The sequence below is a fragment of the Mesocricetus auratus genome, unplaced genomic scaffold (genome assembly GCF_017639785.1).
Source record: "Mesocricetus auratus isolate SY011 unplaced genomic scaffold, BCM_Maur_2.0 Super-Scaffold_100676, whole genome shotgun sequence".
NCBI classification, from domain to species: Eukaryota; Metazoa; Chordata; class Mammalia; order Rodentia; family Cricetidae; genus Mesocricetus; species Mesocricetus auratus.
This window is the reverse complement of record NW_024429266.1, coordinates 81,301,028-81,324,489: the sequence shown is the minus strand read 5'-3', so window position 1 is coordinate 81,324,489 and position 23,462 is coordinate 81,301,028. Positions and strand designations below refer to the sequence as shown.

Genomic DNA, 23,462 nt, shown 5'->3' with positions numbered 1-23,462 from the left:
ATACTTTTTATTAATTTTTACAATACCAAATTGATTGACATATATGGAGTAGAATGCAAAATGTTTAAGGTGACTGTTTGACCTCCATATGATGAAATCTGAAGGTGAAGCTTCTGACTTCATTCAAGATGTATTCATTCTTTATAATAGAAGCCTCATACTCTGAGTTTTGGGTTATTGGTTTCATTGAGGTATAAATGTGTTTCAAAGAGAGGCAAGGGCAATTGGGAAAAATAAAAAATCATTCAAGAGATTAGAAAAATACAGATGGAGGAGAAGGAGGTTGACATATCCAACTTTCCATGTCATGAAATTGATGCTAAAGGAAGAAAAGTTGGCAGGTATGTGACAAGCTTCCTGTCCTTCCTATTCAATCAAGAAGCAGTAATGGTAGTCTTGAGATATGGCTTAAAGATTCAGCATACTGACTGCTCTACCACAGTACCTGCTCCCACTCTTAGGAGTCCCACAAAAAGACCAAGCTACACAACTCTACCATATATGCAGAGGGCCCAGGAAAATCTCATGGAGACACTCTCTGTAATCTGGGAGCATCTCTGGGATGAGCTAGAAACCTATTGTAATGGAAAGTCCCAGGAATATATGAGGGTAATTCTAGCTAAGACCCCTAGCAATAATGGATATGGAGCCTGAAATGTCTATTTCCTGTAACCAGGCAATAGTGGAGGAACAGGAGCATCAAACCAGCCACAGACCTGTCAATCTACAATTTGTCCTGCCTCTAAGAAGAGCTGGTTAAAGATGATGCAGGAATTGTGGGAGTGACCAACTATTGACTGGTCCAGCTGGATACTCATACCATGAGAGGGAGCTTGCCCCATAGGGCCAGGAACCAGAGGCTGGATACTCTAGTGAAACCTCTTCTTTTCTAATGAGAGACAGGGAAGAAGTTGATCCAGAAAAGAGGAGAGGTAGAGAGAAACTGAGAGGAGTAACAAGAGCAGAAATTGTAATAGGTATATATTATAAGAGAAATAAATCGATTTTTAATTTTAAAAATCTTAAACAAAAAAGTCATAACTGAGAACAAGGAATCCTTGCTTCTTGTCCTAGCATAGACTCAAGGTGAAGATTGTTTTCTGTGATGCTGTCCAGTATTAACATTCTAGCAATTCAGTGTATCATTTTTTTCAAGTAACTTCAATCTGTTACAACACAGAAACAGAATGTTGACTCCTAAGAAAGTATTTTCCTTTATTAGAATTTCTAGCCCGGAGGCTTCTATAATTTCCTCCTTAAATGAACATCAGTTTCAAGTTCTTCATCAACAGGGGCAATTCCTTTCATTCATTTTTATATAAAACATTTGTTCATAAGTTCAGAAGGTGCAGAAAATTTGGACTTCTCACATCTAGAGCCTAGATTTGCATTACTTTTTGATATGCTATAAAATGAGCCATTTTTATATTTGAATCAGACATTTTCCAAGATATGTACTCCACCTTCATACCTGTGAAAAAGTAAATTTCATTGGCTTTAAAATTGGCCATGTCCTGGGTAGTCAATGAAGTCTGGCACATATCTTTGAGGAAGGATCATCATCAACCCCCCCCCTTTATCTAGGCTGAACAAGATATCCTGAAAAGAATGGGCTCTGAAGCGCCAGTTCAAGCACTAGGGTGGGTGGTGAGGGGTGGAGGAATGTGGGGATATACACCACATATACACAGCCATAACACATACATAGACAAACAACACACTTTCATAAACACATATACATGCACACATAGACACGCACCACACTACAGACACCCCGCCTTACACACACACACACACACACACACACACACACACACACACACACACACACACACACACACACACACACCACAATGCTCCTATCATACACAAAACCATACAACACACAGGTAGTCATATCACACACACTAAGACATCATTTCACACACAGGCATATACATACACATACCACAAATTCACCACACACACACACACACAAACACACACAGAGAATCAAATTAGATGCTAATAAATCTTGTTTCTCTCCCTCCCTGTCTCCCTCTCCCTTCCTCCCTCCCTCATCTCACCCCATCTCTCTTTCTCTCTCTCTCTCTCTCTCTCTCTCTCTTTCTCTCTCTCTGTCTGTCTCTTGGGAAATGGGTCTCTGTGTAGTCCTGGGTATCCTGGAACTTGTTCTGTAGACCAGGCTTTTCTCAAACTCAGAGATCTACCTAACTCTGACTCTGACTCTCTGACTCTGACTCTGACTCACCAGTACTGGGATTAAAGGAGTGGGTTGCAAGTTTTACTTTAATTAATAGTTTAGTCATTATAAACTTTAGAAGAATCAAGGAACCTTGATTGAAATTCAGCTAAGTGTTACAGAGGACATATATTAGAAGTGAAACAAGCTTCATCAGACAGTTTTTTTAAATTTAAAAGCAAAACTATCTTTTCTTATCTTACATAGCAATTCCAGTTCCCTCTCTGCCCCTTTCCACTTTCCCCATGTTCCCTCTACCTCACCCCTCATTTACTTCTCAAAGAGGGTGAGGCCTCCCCTGGGGAGTCAAAAAAGGCAGTTTTAAAAGCCAAAAGTTAAACAACTCTAAGTGATAATCAAACTTGAGAGAGTACAGTCAGTCATAACTTGTTCGTAGAAGCACATTATAATGGATTATTTCTGCCCCCTTCCTCGTGTGTGTGTGTGTGTGTGTGTATGAGAGAGAGAGAGAGAGAGAGAGAGAGAGAGAGAGAGAGAGAGAGAGAGAGAGAGAGAGAGAGAGGAAGAGAGAGACAGAGAGAGAGGGTGGGGACGGAGGGAGGGAGATAAATTGCAAAAGATTAAAGTGTTCCACACACACTGTCTACTTCTCTTCCCCTGATTTGGTTGTTTCACAGTGAAGACATTGTGTATTAAAATGTATTGCTGATTTTATATCTTAGGTTGTTATGGTGGTCTTATAAAGTAAAAGTAAATATTGTATTTTTGTGTTTATTATTATCTTTTAGAAGCCAAGTAGATCAACGCACATTTATTCAGAGTACCTCCAATTTTTTCATACTTACTCTTAGTCTTTGTATTCTAACCACTTTTTAACTGTGAATTATTGGTCATTTGGTCAGCTCTAATGAATTTCTGGAAGTTTCATGACAACTGCCTACAGATCTTGAGAAAGAGTAGTGCAATTAGTTTCTTCTAGATTGAAGACAATAACTTCTATTTTAAGATACTATTTATTTTAGCAGCTAGCCTTTGCTTGATAAATACAGTGAGGACTGTTCTTCTATTAATGACACTTAAAGACACATGTATGCTCACTATATAGTAAACAAGCAGTTTTGTGCATGAATTGTCACCTTTAAATTTCACATCTTTACAAGACTAGTCACATGAGTTCACCATTGAGATTATGAAGCTACTCTACAAAGAAGCTAGCACTCACATTACAAATAAGTAATGAGTAACACAGATAAAGAGTAGGACACAGGTACATACTTTACCAAATCTATCTCAAACTTCAGGTCATGTTCATCTCCAAGCTCATTGCTGATTTTATAAAAACATGTTGTAAATGGATTTACTACTCCATTAAACAAAAGAAAACACATGAAATAGCCACAAATCTAAAGTCAAGTGCTTGTCATCCTTGTAGAAACTTAAACTGTGAATGAGAACATTGCCTTTAAATAAACTCATTGGTTATCCACGGCCATGTTGGATAGTTTTCAATATTAAAAAGGATGCTGCATAATCTCCTATGCAGGTGTAAGTAAATGTAGTTCAGTCAGATAATATGTTAGTTTTAGAAAAGTAGAATTAAATATGACAATAATTCTCAAGAAATTGTAATGTTTGTGTTGCCACATCTTCAGTCTCTTAAAAATAAAAATAATTTAAGAAACTAACTGAACATAGTTCTTGAAAATGTTTTCCTTGATGCCGTAAGTTCTCAAACAAGCATACTATCAAAACAACGTGAAAAAATACTCTTAGTTTAATACAGTGCTTATGCACATACTTTTCAAACATGAGAATAAATTTAAATTTAAAACTCAATTATAGAACAGCAATCATAGAAGTTCAGATAATTTTTCCTGTGCTCTATTTTCAAAATGAAGTTCACGTTTTTATTATGATTTGTACTTTAAACCACACAGCTAGACAGAATAGACAAATAGTGAGTGTTACCATTAATACCATCTGGTAAATTATTTACATATCCTTAAAAAGATACTCAAAGGAAATGAAAACGAATTAAGAAAACTTGTGGTGTAAGTTTGCTTTGCAAACTGCTCCTATAAAGCAAGAACAAAAACCAGTACCTACCCAATAGTGTCAAGACACAGGCCAGTATTGCTATCAGGGCCCCAGTGCTGAGACCAGCGGGTAGAACGTAGGCCTCTGCATTGCAGGTCTGTGCTACACCATCAGCATCACAGTCACAGACGCGGATGGTAAGTGTGTTGGTGCTGCTTAGTGAAGGGGATCCACTGTCCACAATGAAAATTGGCAGGTAGTAAATTGATTGCTCCTGTCTTCGGAAGCCATTTCTCCTGGTGAGTACTGAGGCTGTGTTGTCTAAGAAGAAGAACAAAATGTATAACAAGCCTTCTGATACACTTTATCTTTTCAAAATTAGAGTCATTCTTTTCATGTTGCTCCTTAATTGTAGAACTGATGTGTCATATACTTTTTTTTTCAACATCCCTTGGTAAATCTCCTTGAACAGAGAGGCATACTTCCTATGGAATTAATTTAAAGGTGTTTTATTCTTCTATAGATAGCAAAAAAATAATGATAATGTAAAATTAAATATTTTATTATGTGGAACACTTTGAGGAGTATTGGAACTAACTCTTCTTTGAATTTCTGCCAGAATTCTCCACTGAAGCCATCTGGGCCTGGGCTCTTTTTGGTTGGAAGACTTTTGATGACTGCTTCTATTTCATTAGGGTATATAGGTCTGCTAAGATTGCTTATCTGTTCTTGATTTAATTTTGGCAGGTGATATCCATGTAGAAAATAGTCCATTTCCTATAAGTTTTCGAATTTTGTGGAGTACGGGTTTTCAATGTATGCCCTAATGATTCTCTGGATTTCCTCAATGTCTGTTGTTATGTTCCCCTTTTCATTTCTGATTTTGTTAATTAACATGCTCTCTTTCTCTCTACCTTTTGGTTATTTTGGATAAAGTTTTGTCTATCTTGTTGATTTTGTAAAAGAACCAACTCTTTGTTTCATTGATTCTTTGCAATGTTTTCCTGGTGACAGACTCTGAAAATAATTCATGGAAGGTCTTACCCTCCATGGGGAGCAGAAACAAGATGGAGTGGGATGGGGAGCTGGGAGGAATGTGGGGCCGGGGAAGGAGGCTAGGGAAAGGGAACTGAGAGTAATATGTGTAAAAAGTTAAAATAATAAAAAATTAAAAAATATTTTATTAAATGGAATTTTTATAAATATTTATATATCCTTAGAGGAATAAGGGTAAAAGTTATCAGTTGGTATATGTTCCTCTTTTAGTATCATTTGAAATCTACTCCCTTTATGACAGTTTTCCAGATAAATAAAGAAAAAATAAAATAGTATAGTTTTAGTTAAATTGATTATGCAATCAACTATCACTGATATAGGGAATATGCTCTGAGAAATGAGCCAGGCCAACTCCTAAGTTCACATGGCTTATTGGCAGAAAATAAGATGTTTTGATTTCATTAGTTAATGTAATCCTATGGGACTACCATTATAATGGTCCATCAATAACTGAAAAATTCAATAAGCAGCATGTTGTTAACAGAGATATTCACAATGGAAATTATTGAGTAAATTTTACAAATCATATTATTATTCACATTCTCTCAATCAATATACTTTAAAATATTTTATTAATAGCATAGTTTAATTAGTATTCAATATTCTATCTCATCTAAGAAAGTTAAAGTAACTTTAACAATGGAAAGGTGATTAATGTGTTTATGTAACTCAATTTATATTACAGAAATAAATTTAATTTGAGGGTATTTCTCTGTGGTTTCTCTTAATTAACTAATTAGAATTCATGAAATTCTTAGAATTAAAATTAAGCAAGAGAAACAAAAGGAAATTAATCAGGATCATATTGTTATACAGTATGAAAATCCTAAATAGTTTAATACTTGCTTATCCAATATTGACATGAAAAAATTAATAATATTTAAAGATAAACTAAGCTGACATCATTTCCATGGTAAGCATTATAGAGCAATAAATTTTCAACTATAGCAAAAGAGCTAACAGTAATTTTAGATTAGACAAAGTAAAGAATTAGTATCATTTTTAAATTAGTATATTTTCACATATGTAGATTTTGAAATGTTTACCAAATACTAATATTTTAAAGTATTTAATCATACAATAAGAATTTATAAAATGCATTAGCTGGTTAATAAATTAAACATTGAATTGTTTACAGATATCCTTTATGATTCTGTACACTTAATAATACACAGGCTGATGGCTTAATGTGCACCCATGTTGATATTAACCATCATTATGAATATAAAGAACAGATTCTTACAATTATTTACTGTTAGTCTAAGATGACTGATAAAAAATCATTCACATATAGAACAGAAGTACATACACACAATATAGCATACACACTGAATTGGAAAAGCAAAGACCAAATGCTCAACATGTGAAAAAAGAATTCTACGATCAAGAAAGAGTTGTAGAATATATGATACTCTGCATTTGCTCTTCTAATGTGGAAGTCAGCATGAATGATTTCTACCCATTCTTTTGATATCCTTCAATGTATAGCCTGTTAATCTCTGGGCCTGCTGTATGTGGTGGCATAGCGACATTTCCAGCTGTGTGGCAGTATGAATGCCTCATAAATCCAGACATTTTCTTGGACATGTTGTACAGAAATATTGATGATATTGGACCGTTGAACAGGAGGGATATATTCATCATCTTCTTGTGAAGGGCATATATTCCCCTGTCTATATCTGTGCTAGATGACTCCAAGAACTTAGAATGAACCTTTCCAACAATGATTTCGTCAGAGAGTTTGGGATTACTCACTCAGAGAATGCTCTTCCCTTATATCACTAAAGGGAGAACACTGTTCACATTAGGTAGAGAATGGAATCAGAAAAAAGATTATTACTTTCAGATTGAATTTTCCTCATGAAGATCACAGTTTTTGCTATAAAGTTGTGGCCTTAGGCAAAAGACTGTAAATTTCATCTGAAAGCATGTCTGTTCTGGTAAGACTCTTTGTTTCAAAACTGAAACCTGATTCACATGAAAATCTGTATAATATGTAAGAGTAAATTCTAATGTTTCCTTTGGAAGGTCTTATGCTTATTAATGTGTATTAAGGAAATCAGAAACTTGCTTAGAGTTACTTACAGAGAGTCCTACAATTATACTTATGACTTGGTAAGAGTAGCTAACTTTAAAGCAATAAAATTAAATGAAATGAGAGAGTATTTTTTATTATCTACTGTTTTATCTTACTGTTGAATGATATTTATTATTATATTTTACATTTATCTTCATGTAAAAATAATCTATTATTATTGAGAATATTGTGTCAATGTTGATTTCAGTTGAAATGTATATAATCCAATTATTTTCTGAGGACTCAAGTAGTGCTGACATACCACCATCCTTACTAAGGATCTTAGCAGACTTTTAATATATAATATCATTTAAATAAAGAGAATGACATGTAAATGGGAGGCAAATATCCAGGAGACAGAAAAGAGAAATATACTTAACTTTTCACATTTGGCATTATGCCCTAAAATAATTTAAATAGCAGTTTCTCCTCCATGATAGCAAATTCATGGATAAAAATTACTCAAAGAATTCATTGCCTTTTAAATTAATGTCCTTGCCTTACCTTTGTTATCTTTCAGTGAAAAGTTGTGGTTATTTGTTGTTTCTGTTGTTAAGCTGAAGTAAAACTGGTGTCCATTAGATGGCTCATCTTTATCAACAGCACTGATTTTCTGGATAACCTAGGTAGATAGAATATAAAAGAAAAAGTCATACTGATGCTCTCTGCTGAGATCCCTACAACAGAACATAATGATTTTATATCTCATCATAAATGTTATTCTCCCTAATTAGTGTGGGGAATGGATCAGGTGTACAAACTTGAACTCAATCTAAAACAGGCTCCAGAAAACAAACTATGTCCTTCTTGAAGTGCCTGTTTGAACTTAGATATTTGAACCTCTGAAACAATTTGTAACAGTTGATTAGTCATCCCATTAAACAGCACACAACTCTGAGCAATATGGATGGACAAGCCAAAGTTACTTTGTACTGCACTTAATTCTTAGAATTCAAGATATTTAATATATGCTGTGTAGTGTAATGTATGAAATAGCTCAGTTAAGCTTAATATGTTTAATTTCTTCTTTAAGGAATCCAAGTCTTTAAACATGTAACAGGGATTTTATTACATTGCTTATCTTCTCTTCCTGAGGAATTTTCACCAGCCAATTAAACCAGAATTTGAAAGGTCTTTTAATATTAGTTTGTGTTACACATCAAAGTGTTAGTTTTACTGAAAAAAGGCAGATGGTGAGTTATCTTAAAATGGGGAGGTTTCAAAAACGCCACTGCTGGATGCTTTTAAAGAAACTCCAGTCAAAGAGGAAGTGATTCAAAGTTCTCACCTGCCCAGGCTGAGCATTTTCACAGACAGTGGTTTCATAGTCCATGGCAAACTCAGGTGCATTGTCATTAATGTCCAGGATAGTGATGGCCACATAGCCTCTCCCAACCTGAGATGGATTCTCTAGTAGATAAGAACATGTTCTCTAATTAACTCTGAAAGAATACTCATCACACTCTTGCTATTTTATTCAAGAAACATTAAAATCAAAAATTGAAAACCTTCATTTTCTAAAGTATAAAGTCAAATGAAAACCATATTTACAATACTATACTTTCTAAAAAGAACCACATATAATCTGACCCATATAGATTCATTAATTTAGATATGTATATATTCAAGCATACATTTATATGTGTTTGTATATAATGCACAATTGTGAGGTATCTACATTTATGTATTTGATATAAATATGTATATGCATGCATGTATATATGTGTGCATGTGTGTCTAGCCCATAACAAGAAAAATGGTGAATGAGGAATAGTGAACCATGAAATTCAACTCAATGATGCCATAGCTCAAACTTATCTAAGTACTCACATATTGTACTTACATGTATTTTCTTTTTTTTTTTTTTTTTTTTTTTTTTTGGTTTTTCGAGACAGGGTTTCTCTGTGGCTTTGGAGGTTGTCCTGGAACTTGCTTGGTAGTCCAGGCTGGTCTCGAACTTACAGAGATCTGCCTGCCTCTGCCTCCCAAGTGCTGGGATTAAAGGTGTGTGCCACCAACGCCCGGCTACATGTATTTTCTATGTATTTCATAACATACTACATATTTTAGTAATATAGAGATAATTTTAGTGTCTCTTAAATTATTTCCTTCATATACAAAATTAGTTCAGTCCGACAATATCAATACCTATGTGTGTTGGTAGAGATAAAATAACTTTCTATTAGGATAAAGGCAATATCTAGAATATAAAAGAAAACAGGCTTAGGAAGGTAATTCACAACTGTCAATCTTTACAAATTTATATTTTGATTTAACTATGTAAATATCAACACATGACACCAGTTAATGTATAAGTATTTTACATGTGGTACTTGTTGGGTTTTGTCTTAGTCAAACAAGTATTACAGATTATAATGATCTCATCTCATAAATCCCCATTCTCTATTTTCATGTTGCTTCATCCTAGTATCATTTTTAGCCATTCAACTTACGGCTTTCCATTGCAAGGACTGTAATGTTATGAACAGCATTTGTCTCTCGATCCAATGATTTGGCAGTAGTGATAACTCCACTGTTAGCGTCGATATTGAAATATCTCTCCAAATCTGTATTTCTGTCAATTGAATATCTAGTTGAAAATTTAAAGACAATGTTTCACATTTCTGTTTGGTTAGAATAATCTTACTTTTTCAGTGATTTCTTAGATGATCAACAAATCCTGCTAATACCAGTAATATATGTCATGTTTATAACTCCTGATCTGTAGCTGTATGCCCACAGATTATGTATTGCTAATCTCTTTCCTTTTCTGTCAACTACATCATTTCTGCAAGGCTTTAAACATTCCATCGTATCTCTACATGCATTGATATTATTTACAAGTGATACTAGCCCCAATCTTGTATATAGGTCCCTTTAAAATCTTTTAAATCTTTTGAGTCTGTAAATTTTTGTTTTGATAACATCAATAACAACATTTTTTTGTTTGTTTGTTACTAGAATCATCATTCATAAGTCTTAACTGGCTTCCCAAAGATATGAGAGAGAAAGTGGAAGTCCTAAAATTTAATGTTATTTTAATTGAATATTGCAAAACTTCAACCTCAGGATATCTACAACGCAAACACTGCTGAAAAATCATGCTATGTCTGTATTCTGATGCCATGTTAATGTTCCATACCTAAAACCATCATCCCATAATAAATTACAAACTTTACACTCCCCTGTGTTCTTCATAGTTGAGGTATACAGTTGTTCTTATTTGTAAAAAAGTAACTCAGCCACTGCTGGTTGTATTGATGCCCGTGAACCATGCTGTTATCAGAGGCAGTGTGGTCTGTGCTCCATGCTTCCAACAGGGGCCCTGTTGATGTTAGTACAATAGTCTGTGTTCCCTCCAGCATCAAAGTTGATGTTTATGGTCTGTGCTGGCCCCTGAATCTGTGTTAGTGTTTGTAAGCCGAAAAGCCAACTTCGCCATGTTGATGTCCATGGTCCATTTTACTGCCAGAGCCCATGTCAGTGCTACCAGCATAAGCCATGTTGATGTTGGTGGTCCATGCTGCCACTGGAGGCCATAATGATGTCCATGGTCTGTGAAGCTGCCAGGGGCCATGTTGATGTCCGTAGTTAGTGTTACTACCAGGAGCCATGTTGACATCAGTGATGTATGCTACTGCCAGAGCTGATGTTTGTGGTCTCTGTGGTCACCAAAGGTCTTGTTGACGTCCATAGTCTGTTTGGTCACCAGAGGCCATATTCATGTCAATGTTGATGTTCATGATTGAACAACTGTTAAAGGACATATGTTCACCCATTGGGCTGCTACCTGAGGCTATGTTGACTTCTATGGTCTTTGCTGCTGCAGAGGACTAGATTGGTGTCTCTGGTCTCTGCTGCTGATGGAGGCCATGGTTATGTCCATGATCCACCCTGCCACAGGGGTTTATGTTGATGTCTGTGGTCTGTGCTGCCAGAGGAGACCAAGTAGATGTCTCTGGTCTCTGACGCCACTGGAGGACATGTTGTTACCTGTTTGTCTGCCTCAAATTAATCATCAATTCTCAAATACGTCCCTTAGGTTTCAAGCTCTCATGTGTAGTGCTATGTAAACTCTGTTTATTTATCTTCTTCTGTCTTCTATCTGCCATCCCAGCAGTTTTCAGTAACAGTGAACACAATGTACTAAGGCTATCCTCTGTACTTTCTCACCAATCAACTTATCACATCCTTTCACTTCTGAGCAAATGTTACTACATGCAACATCTATATATCATATATTTCTGAGTTAGAAATTTGGGAGAATACTCATTATGGTAGTTTTTCACCTCCTAACCACTGATTGCATTGCAGACGTGTATTGACTGGAGACAGAGTCATGTAATCCTAGTGTGTTATGACATCTATTCCAATGTCTTACTTCCATGACTTAGTATTGTATGAAGGGCATGACTAACATATTGGTACTTTATATGATTTCTCATCATGGATGTTCTGATGGGAACTTAATTGGGCAAGTGTAAAAGTTTAAGTAAGCCCATGCAACTGTAATTGTTAAAGAGAATAAGGAGACTCTTTCACTTATCATTCAAACAATTTGAAAGGCATTCTGAAGGAAACAATCCATCTGTGTAAGACTCCACATTTTTTTGTAATTTGATTTCATTTAAATAGCATTTTCCATTTATTTTAAATATCAACCCATAGCCCCTCCCTCCACTCCTACATGTCCACTCAAAAAGGGACAGATCTCCCATTGGCTTGAACATAGCATGGTACATCAGTTGAGGCAGGAACAATCTCCTCACCTTATGTCCAGGCAGGGCCAGGTAATCCAGCATGCTGAACAGGTTACCAAAGCTAACTAAGAGCCAGGGAGAGCTCCTGTTCTCACTGTTAGAAGCCTAATGAAGAGACCAAGCTACGATTGTCACACATATGCAGAAGGCCTAGTTCTGGCCCATTCAGGCTCCCTGACTGTACGTGCAGCATCAATAAGTTCTGAGGATGTCAGATCTGCTGTCTCTGTGGGTTCCCCCATCATGGACCTCTGACTGGAACTATCAGTCTTCCCTTACTTTTGCAAGACTCTTGAAGTTTGGTCCAGTGCTTCTCTGTGTATGCTGCTTCTGCTTCCATCAGTTACTAGATAGAGTATCTCTGATGGCAATGGGGGAAGTTGTAGACGAAAGCTCCTGTTCTGCTTGGTTCCACAGCCAATTAGCCCCCCAAAAATACACAAAGACTTATATTAATTTATAAACTCTTTGGCTGATGACTAGGGTTTTGTACTGTCCAGCTGTCTCTTAATTATTAGTCCATTTCTATTAATCTAAATATTTGCATGTGCTCTTGGCTTACCTGGTTATGCCCCAGCATGTTACTCCTTCTGCCTCTACATGGCATGGCATGACTCAGGTGTCACCTCTCTGTCTTCCTCTCTCTAGTCTTTTCCTGGTCTGCTAGTCCCACCTATGCTTCTGGACTAGCTACTGGCCAGCCAGTCACTGTTTTATTCATCAACCAATAAGAGAAACATATATACGGATCAGTTCCATGAGGCCAGCATGGGACTGATCCAGACTCACTGAGTGTGAGAGTCAGTGAGGAGGCCTGGGCAGCCTATGGGGCCCTGACCAATGGATCAGTATTTATCCCTGGCATACAAACGGACTTCGTGTATCCATAACACAAAGAGGGATGCTCTCTCAGCCTGGACTCTTAGGGGAGTGACGTGGACCCTTTTCTGAGTGAAATGACAGACTCTAGATATCCCCTATGTGGAAGGAAGTGGAGATAGGGTGGGAGGCTGGGGGTATGGGGTGTGGGAGGAGGGGAGTAATAGGGAATTAGGATTGACATGTGAAGCAAGCTAATTAAAATTAAAATAATAATAAAAAACATATATACGGAATAACATCCCCCACCAGGAAGTCACCAATCTGATTACAGTAGATGGTGAGTTTAGGCACCCTCTCCACCATTGCTAGCAGTATCTTCTAGCTTCCTTGGGCCTTCCCTGGCACCAGGCTTCTCCCTAAATCCACAGTGTCCTCCACAAAGAAGTCTCTTGTTACTCTCCCCCTTCGTCCTGCCTCTAATCCACCTCCTGTACCCAGCCTGCCCAACCTACTCCCTCTGTTTACCATCCCTCCATCACCCAACCTCCACCACCAGTATACCCAGGAGATCTTTTCTATTTCTCCTTCTCAGGGAAATCTTTATATCCCTCTTTGGGCCCTCCTTGTTATCCATCTATCCCTCTCTTAGGCTGTGGATTGAAGGTTGGTTATCCTTTACTCCTAATAATCACCTGTGAAGTACATAACATGTTTGCATTTCTGGGTCTGAGTTACTGCACTCAGAATGATTTTTTTCTAGTTCCATTCATTTGCCTGCAAGTTTCATCAGGTCGTCATTTTTTTACAGCTGAGTAGTATTACTCCATTGTGTAAATTTATCACATTTCCCTTATCCATTCTTCAAGTGAGGGACATATAGGTTAATTCCAGGTTTTGGCTATTATGAATAATGCTGCTGTGAGCATAAATAAGAAAATGTCTTTATGGTATAATTACACTTCCTTTGGGACTTCAGGGTTTTTTATTTTATATTTTTTATTTTTAAATTTAAATTAGAAACAAGGTTGCTTCACAAGTCAATTACAGGTCTCTCTCCGTTTCCCTCCTCTCCTCCCGTGCCCTCCCACCAACCTCCTCAATATCCCCTCACTTCCCCAGGGACGGTGAGGCCCTCCATGTGGGTGTGCATAGTGCATAGTCTGTCATTTCATGCAGGGCAGGGTGAGAATGCATCTCTCATTGTTGGATGGGAGTCCAAAGTCCATAGTCAAATCACTATCAGAGGAGTGTTTTTTCAACAGATTCAGCTGAGAAAGCTGAAAACGACAAGAGACACAGACTCTGGAACAACCACTGACTCCTCAGATGTAGAAGCAGAGTAAAACTGGTATTAGAGAGAAAGTACATGGATCAAAGGGGATGAAACTACAGGGTAGGGCCGTTTAATCCTGTTATAAACAAGGCAATGCCATCAGTATGAAAAGAAAGAAATGGATCTTGCTGGAGTTAATGTTGGCCTTTCTGAGTTTCAGTCTTCATGTATTTCAATTTTGCCTTGCTATGCCCACTTATCTCTCTTGTAACTGAAAGATACACTATGTGACATTGCACATTGTAATAATGATATAATTTGGGGGGGTTCCTTGAAATTTGAGATAGAGTGCATGATGATTGAGATGAGCTAGTAAGTGACAGGGATCTGAAGAATCAACTGAGAGGTCACATTGGAAATAAAACCTCAATTCCCATTCTCAGTGACATATTTAAAACAACTATCCCACACTTTCTTATTTTCCCAGAAAGTTTCAAAAACTGGAGACTAAGTATCAAACATATGACCCAATGTGGATAAGTCTCATGCCAAAAACCACAACTATGTTCTTCCTCTAACCTGCCTTGTAACACAGGGAAAAATAACTGATCACATGTATGGATCAGTTTCTACAATATTCTGTATTCTTTTGAGTGTTTGTGTGTTTGTGTGTGCGTGTGTGTGTGTGTGTGCATGTCACCTGCCATTGTTTACACTATAGCATTTAATTATTGTACCTCTAAGTCCTGAAATTTGATAAATTTACTCATTCCTTTCAGAATTACTTAGAAATTTGAAATCCTTTATATTTTATACTTATTTTCCATTATATTTACACACATGTATAAAGAATGACCACTGGGAATTTCATTAATCCAATGAATTAACTTGTAAATAACTGACAATTTTACTACTTAGTATGTTGAGCCATTAGAATGGTGAATAATATTTTTATAATTGGCCAGGTTTCTGTGGTATTTTCTATCTATCAGTGATTTGTGTTTCTACCTATCTAACAATTCTATATAGTTTTGGATAGGCATAAATATGCATTTTTGTTTCAGAATTATTTTAAACTTCAAGTTTAATATATGAATGTGAACTCTCCTTATAGAGATAACATTCTTGATCATAGAGGTTTTAAAATTCTAGGAGAATTTTTTACTGGGAAATTTCTGTGATCATATAGTAATTGTCAATGAATACCAACAGCCATGTTTCTTCTTTGTTGGTATATATGGACTTTCTTTTTCATGCCTTACTAAACTGCAGGCATGTGTCCCATGTTAAATATAACTATGTATTTATATACATTTAATAAAAAATAATTATACCATTCCTTTGCTTTCCCTCTCTCAACTTCTCCCTTTCCCCAATCTTAAATTGATTACTTCTTTGATTATCCTTATAAACACACACACACACACACACACACACACCACACACGAGCAAACAAAATCCAATGTGCTTAGTCAGTATTGTTGCTTGTGTGTATATGGTTTCAAGGCTCAGGACATAAACAATGAGAATATCAATAGACATGCTAGAGTGAAAGAGATTGAGTTGCAACATGTTCCAACCTAGACAAATAATTACAGTCAACTGATGACTGAGGAGAGAGGGAGTTAATCTCCTCAGATGTGAGCATCATGATTTATTATTGGGCTCTTTTCCCTATTTCTTTCTGCTTTCTTTTTTAGATACAGGTTTTAGCACATGCTGGACCAGGACTAAGTTTGAACACTGGTTGGTATGAAATTTTATCCAATCCTACTGCCTCTGCTGGAATTATAGGTACAAGTTTCTATTTTTTTCAATTAGAAGAACAAGTATTAATTAATTTACTGGATATTATGATATTAACTTAAGTTTAGTTGTTCTTTATTTGGGTGAAAACATGATATTTTTAATTACTTTGGTTTCTTCAGAAATAGAAGTAAATGGCAAATTTCCCTGAATATTTTGTATCTACGTTTGATACTATCGTGTGATTTTCTTTGTACATTTATATAGAATGCTATGTATTGAAAAACCTTTAAATATTTCTGAAATCTTACTTCTGAAATGAGTTTTATGGCAACTTGGTGAAATAATATTTTACATATTCATTTCATTTTTCCATTATTTAGTGGAAAGTATTTTCATAAGGATTTTATTTTGTAGTGTATGCCTACTTTGTGAGTAGACTTCTGAACTTTGTGGCCTGTCCTTCCTTTGTCCCTTTGTCAGTGTTGCCTAAGATAGCTCTTCTTAGTACTCAAGTAATAAGCTTATTTCATTGACATCTGTATATCATCAATGTTCAAGTATGTTTACCTGATTATCTCTTACCATCATCACCACATTTACATAACATATTTTTATTTTTAAAAACTATTTTAAATATTTAATGCCTTCCAGGTTATAGTACAGGGAAAATACTGACAAACTAAGCAAATTTCAGAGATAATATCAATAAATGATCTTTATTAAAAACCCCTACCTTTTGCCTTCTAGAATTTTCAATATCTGCTTCCCTACCCAAAATTTAGAGCAGCAATCTGCGTAACAAGATTGACTATATTTCTCAGGGACAGGATTATTTTTGTATATGTGTATTTATTCTTCATGTACACACACTGAAATACACAGATATATACTATAAATGATACATACTTTTATGTATACCATAACCAACATCAACAGGATAATTTATATCAATTCTGTTAGGGTGATTATGACAACATATTCAATAAAGTAAAGCCAATACTATAAATTTTGTTCATTCATTTTCTGAGTCCTATAGTTTAATGAAAAGATAATGTCAGCAAATTCTTAAAATTTTGAATGCTTACGAGTATGTGATGTGTTTGAGTGTGCATGTACATGTGTGTACATTTATATGGATAAGAGAAGTTGACATGCGGTATCTTCTGCAAACACATTCCACTTGATATTTTGAGGCAGACTTCTAGTTAATCTGGTACTCTCCAGTTCTTCTCATCTCACTAAACAATTGTTCCAGAGAACCATAGTTTCGTTCCCCACATATTGGATTAAAGGTGAACAATTTGCCAACTCTGCCTATTCTCTTTTCATGTGGAATCTGAGGATTTGAAATCCAGTCTTCCAGCTTTCATGGCAAGCACCTTTTCTACTGAGCTTTTTCTCCAGCTATATCAGAATATTTTTGATAAAATAGTTTTATAGAATTTTTGACAAGTCACATTATACATAATGAGGGGTATTTTAAAGAAATGTTTATTCAAGTGTATTATGAACTTTGACTTCTAAATTAATAAATGCAGAATGGCTAGATATATATTAATTTAATTCCTCATTAGATTAAAGCTAATGTCTAAATATTCATCTATATTCTTAATGGTCTCAACAATTCTAGAATTAGATTAAGAGTCATAAAATTTGAGACTTCATTTATTACAGTGTTTTCAGTCATTATTCATCTCATAATATTTGAAAATAATTAGATCTTGACATAACCTAAGTAAACAGGAGACTAAAGTTCCAATCCTTCAAAAGCGTATTATTGCTCAATTATGAACACCAATTATTTAGTTTAATGTGTATCTAAGCAGATGTGATCTTTACATGGTTCTATAGTACTGATATGTATGTGAATGAGTGGGTAATGTATATGTGTGGTTATAATTTACTCATTCTCTTCATTCATTCATACATTAGGTAATTATTTTAGCACATTTAACTGATACTCCCTTCCTGGAAACTACACACAAAGAAGTAATAGTATAAACAATAAATAGAAGAATAACAGAACCTGAAATGGAGTGTTAAGCATTGAAATTTAAGCTATGGAGAAAGAACTGCATATTATCTCAAGAAGAGATGGGAGATTGACAATGCATGTTATTAGAGAAATTGTCCAGGTAATTTTTGCTCATTATGTTCCTTAAGGACTTGCTAGGGACAACCAATATTTAAATAGTAAGTGTTAATCTTTACCTACTCATTAGACACAAGTTCTTATGGACATTCTAGCAAACTTCAGAACTATAAATCAAATTTCCAATTAATTTGTGAAAATACAAGTTAAAATTTGACCTTTAATAAAAGACTCAAAGAAATTAGATTTTTTAGAATGGGAAGTGTAATGTTTCTCAACCTTAGAATATAGAAAAGTAGGCTGAACCAAAACCAAAGCAGGAGCCTCAGAGAATCTTAGGGGGGCACACTGTCTGCAACTGGGTCAGTTAAGTAATTTCAAACTGTCACAAAAAATTGATTATCTGGGAAGTGGTATGCCAATGGAGGAGCTGCCTCCATCAGACAGGCTTTTGGGCATGACTGTGGGGCATTTTATTAATTTCTATTTAAGTCCCAACCTCTAGAGAGGACACCAATCCTAAGCTGGTGGGCCTAGGCTATTTTGAAAAGTAGCTGAACAAGACAGATGAAGCACAATAGGACAGCTCTTCTTTCTCTCTTTAGTTTTGTCTTTGTGTTCTTGCCTTGAGCTCCTGCCCTAGCTTCCCTCAATGGTGGACTTAAACCTACAATTCACATAAACCCATTCCTTCCCCAAAATGAACTTGACCAATGTTTTATCATAGTAAAAGAGAACCACACATTGTGTCTCAGTACAGCCAGGGCAATTTAACACAGAGTGGGAAGTGGGAGAAGAACGTCTTTCTTGGTCAGGAGCCACCTATCTGTGCAATTTCTTATGCTGCTAGTGTGAGCATCAAATGACTGTTTTAGCTTCATCCACATAGCAGGCTTCTGTCAGTGTAAGCTGGAGTGATTAGTTTCAGAGATAATTCCCAAATTACAAAACAGCTTGGATACTCTGCTTCCAGAGGGTATGCTGCAGTGGCTTGTTTCAGAGATGAATTACAAATTACTACGTAGCCTTGGACTACAGTGGAGTGTGTTGGAGGGGATGGTTTTAGAGATGACTTACAGGTTAATGTAGCATTGAAACTTAAGGTTCCCTGTCCTTTTAGAGGTACGCATCTATCAATATATCTAAACATCTTCCATCAAAGTTATTTCTGCAAATTTGTAGAAGGCTAGCTAAAGTCTCCATTATTTATGTATGATATTTTCCGGCAAAGATCCATTACTCACTCCATAACAAAAAGAAAAAAAAAAGAAAAACTAGTTTTCCTTGTATGTTACTATTCTCACTTTCAGAATACATTAAATATTTAAAACATAGCTTATCATTTTCCCTGGTTTCTCAATGATACATAATGTTAGGTGTAAGAGACAATTCTATTTGGACATGTAAATTCTATTTGCATGAATTATTCTTAATTGCTCTCTTTAGAGGAAATCATGTGTCCATAAAAATACAATTGCTAACTTTCTTTGGAAAAGTTTAGATGTTGGAGTACATAGCTTTTGGGTATAATGATGCATATAATATAGATTTTTATACAAACCACAGTAATCTGTGAGCCCAGCACATTTGAATTCTGTGACCAAGGCCATGTTTATATGTAATTGAGAAATAATAATGATTTTCTTGTAGTGATTTACTGAGACACTACTTCAAAATAAACCACTGAGTTGTGTGCATAATGATAGAAGACAATGTGTTTGAGCTCCAATTCACCTCTTCTGATATCAGCAACTCAATTGTCCCTTGGGTGATTTAAAACTTCTCAATCTTAAATAGTTTGACAGTACAATCAAGGTACCCAGAACATTCTGGTTTAGTGACAGCACATATATCATGACATGTCAAAATGATCTTCAAGATATCTGAATATTAAGCAGGAGACAGGGAAACTGATTCATCCTCATTGCTGCATTCCAGAGACTGCTCTTCATTTCTGCTCATGGTTTACAGAGAAATTTACACTTTTATTTCCCTCATAGTCTACACTTTCATAATTTCACTTTCAGTGAGGTTTGTTATTTTGTTTCATGGGTTTCTTTTTTTTTAAACAGTTAACTATGCCAAGTTTCTATTGATTACAATTAAAATGTGTTAGCAAAACAATGGAAGACAAATCAGTTTAAGCTATGGCAACTTTCAAACTCATGTAAAATTACACATCACACACACACACACACACAAGATTGTGTCTTCTACTAATCTTATCTTTAATTGGTACTATAGAAATGAGAAGTATTGATGGGTGCCAAGTAAAGCAACATGTAATATTCAAAACAATTCATTTTATCTATAGCTTTATAAAGCAAACTCAGAAGATCTTGGCAAAGAGTTCTAATTCCAGGACAACCTACTGAAAAATTTAACAACAACAAAAAATGGCTCCAATAAATTAGTCATTTCAAGGTTAACACACTTTTAAAATTATCTCTGCATAGTAAACACAGTAGTCTAACAAAATATGTTGTTTCTAATGTATTTGGATGTGCATTTTTATTTTACATGTTTAGTAGCAATTCTGTTAAAGTGAACAACAACTTAAAATGGACCACAACTCCTAATTTCCTCACAGAACTGGTTCTTTCTACTTTTCAGATTAACCATCTGCATTGCTAACACTATTTTCTCAATAGTTCTAGGTCACTTTGTGTAGTATAAAAATGAAAAATTCATAAATTATGTATAAAAATGCACAGAGATATATGAATACATATAAGCTATTTAAAAACACACACTATTATTCACATACGCCAAATGAGTTCACAGCAGCCATATTACATCATGATATTTCTGACACAATTCTATGTCTTTTATCTAAAGACATGAAAAACCAGGAATGTCAATGCCCATTGTAAATATGTTAAGAGCATATTGTAATATGCATATAAAATTTTGATGCAAATGTTGAGAAATCCTGATAATGTTGCTTATTATTTTTCATAAGTAATCTTCACAATGAATATTACTTTTACTAAAGCCATACTTCAACACATAGCTACTTTTAGCATTCTGTGTCCTTCAGTATTCAATTTTCTCATAGTTTTGCATCAGTTTCTTAGAATAAACGAAACACCATCATTCTCTACATCATATTTGTTATCAGCTTGTCTTAAGACTGTCATGCCCAAAGTTCTCTTGATTCTATCATTGCTCCAAGTAAAACCGCCTGTCCAGTGATCTGAGTTGTCTCACAGTTTTCCATGTTACAACAAGGCATTTTTTTCTTCTAGTTCCTGTCTTTTATATGATCTTGCTACTTCACACAGATTGTGAGCTCCTAGGTGTCACAGGAAATGTTTTATTCATATTTTGTTTCCTATCAGCATTTTCCCCAGAATGTTTCACAGAACATTTCTTAATAAATGTATTTCGAGTCATTGATCAGCCTGCCAATGCTCAGTTGAAGAATGAGTTTGAGTCCTGTAATATCTAGGCTCCTTTATGGCTCCTACAATCTTGGACAAGAACAATAAAGTAAAGTTGTTACTATTTTAAAGGATGATCAGATAGAGTGGCCTGCTAGCCTGTCCATCTTTTTGCAGTTTATGAAGGCCCAGAGTGACATAAAATTTTATAAATGCTTTAAAAGAAGTCAAAGACATGCTTACTCTTTATTATATAAAACTATTTAAAGAAAAACAAAGAGGCACTATTTTTTCTTGAGTAATTTTAAGTATCACATAATGTTCACCTTTGTATTTCATTCGCAATTTGTTTGTTCATATGTGAAACTTTTAAAGTAAATTAAATGAAGTATGGTACACTTTAAATATTCTGGATGAGAGTAAGGCCACAGAGAGACATAATATTTCCTAATGGTGCTACATTGTAGAAAATCACAGAGGTCTGGCTTAATATAACCTTTTCATTTGTACCAATTACATCCGTAACACTCAAAATGGCAATGCTTTGACAGTGATGCAGGCATGCAATGCCTTCTCAGCAGAGGAAAGATGCATACAGAAAAGGCACACAGAGACTGTATTTAATGCATTAGCAAATTGAGTTTTTCTTTTGAATATGAATACATATGGATGTAATATGATTCATACTATATTGGAAAAGGATCTTAATTTTGCTTTACTGGAAGCTTGTACTTTTATTTCTCCCTAAAAGCCACCCCATGAATGCCATATGCCAGTATTCTATCTGATGTGTTAATTTGTTAACAAATGCAGAACTGATGATTTAATGTCTATACTTTTTATCTCTTTAAAAACTATTGTCTTCCTTTTATAAAATTGCAATAAAGTAAATGCTGTTTTTTAATATCTCAAAGACAATAGGGTTGAGAAATCTGAAACTGTGTGGTAAGATGGGAAACAAGGTATAAAAGTTATCCTTTGGAGATCCACCATCGAGGGTCATACCCTCCCTGTGGAATGGAGTGGGGATTGGGTGGGATGCTGGGGACTGGAGGGACTAGGGGAACTGGGGGGCGGAGAAGGAGGGGAGGGAGAAGGAGCTTGTATTGACATGTGAAGCAAGCTTGTTTCTAATTTAAATAAATGAAAAAAGAGCACTTGCTAACCTGACAGAGGACTCTGTTTCAAATCCCAGAACCTACAGGGCAGCTCACAACTGTCTATAACTCCACTGCCGGGAAATCTGACACCCTCTTCTGGCCTCAGCAAATTCACAGTGCACAGATTTACAATCAGGCAAGAAACCCTATTTCCTCAGAAGACTGTTATTTCCTTGTCTATACATGTTGAAAGAGGGTTTTCAGACTGAAAATTAATGGAAATACATATTTACCTCCACCATGCCATTGTATAATGTACAATGATTGTCATTTATTGGGATGTATGTGAATACAAAATAATCTTTGAAATAAGTAGCAAAATGGCAGCTGAAGAGACTGCTCAGAAGGTAACTGTACATACTATCCTTCTGAGGAATCAAGTTTGGTTCCAAGCATTCATTTCAGGCAGCTGTCAATTGCCTGTAATTCCAGATTCACACCATCTTGTGGATTCCACAAGAATCTGCATGCATATTCATTTGCAGACATACACACACATACAACATAAAATAATGTTTTTCAAAATTAGCCAATGTTCTTGTCTATAAAATGTCAGTATTAAATACTTTTATGACATTTAAGATAAATTTTCATGAAAACATAACAATGCAAATACAAAAGTTTCATATTAAGACTGTTCATGATTTTTACTTATTTAAAAAGGGAAATACAATTAAACACATATCAGAGCAAATTTTCATTACTGCTGATTCACAGAGAGATATGAGAATTCAGGCCACTCAACAAAAAAGAATGCTGGTAAGAGAACCAGTTTTCAAAGACTGCATGAGATTAAATATAGTAAATAAGGTATAACATGTACCTCTTTAAAAACATCATAAATGCATGG

The 23,462-nt window shown here is 35.4% G+C and overlaps 1 protein-coding gene across 3 annotated transcripts in view; it reads right to left on the bottom strand.

Annotated features, from left to right (window-relative positions):
- The window catches only part of Cdh7 (cadherin 7), a 134,768-nt gene that overhangs the window by 14,675 nt on the left and 96,631 nt on the right, over positions 1-23,462 (bottom strand). For all 3 annotated transcript variants that reach the window (XM_040738179.1, XM_040738178.1, XM_040738180.1), the window contains 4 exons: positions 9,827-9,963; positions 8,662-8,783; positions 7,878-7,995; positions 4,310-4,561 (listed from right to left, as the gene is read on the bottom strand). In XM_040738179.1, coding sequence (XP_040594113.1) covers positions 4,310-4,561; positions 7,878-7,995; positions 8,662-8,783; positions 9,827-9,963 — 629 coding nt within the window. The remainder of the gene's footprint in view (positions 1-4,309; positions 4,562-7,877; positions 7,996-8,661; positions 8,784-9,826; positions 9,964-23,462) is intronic.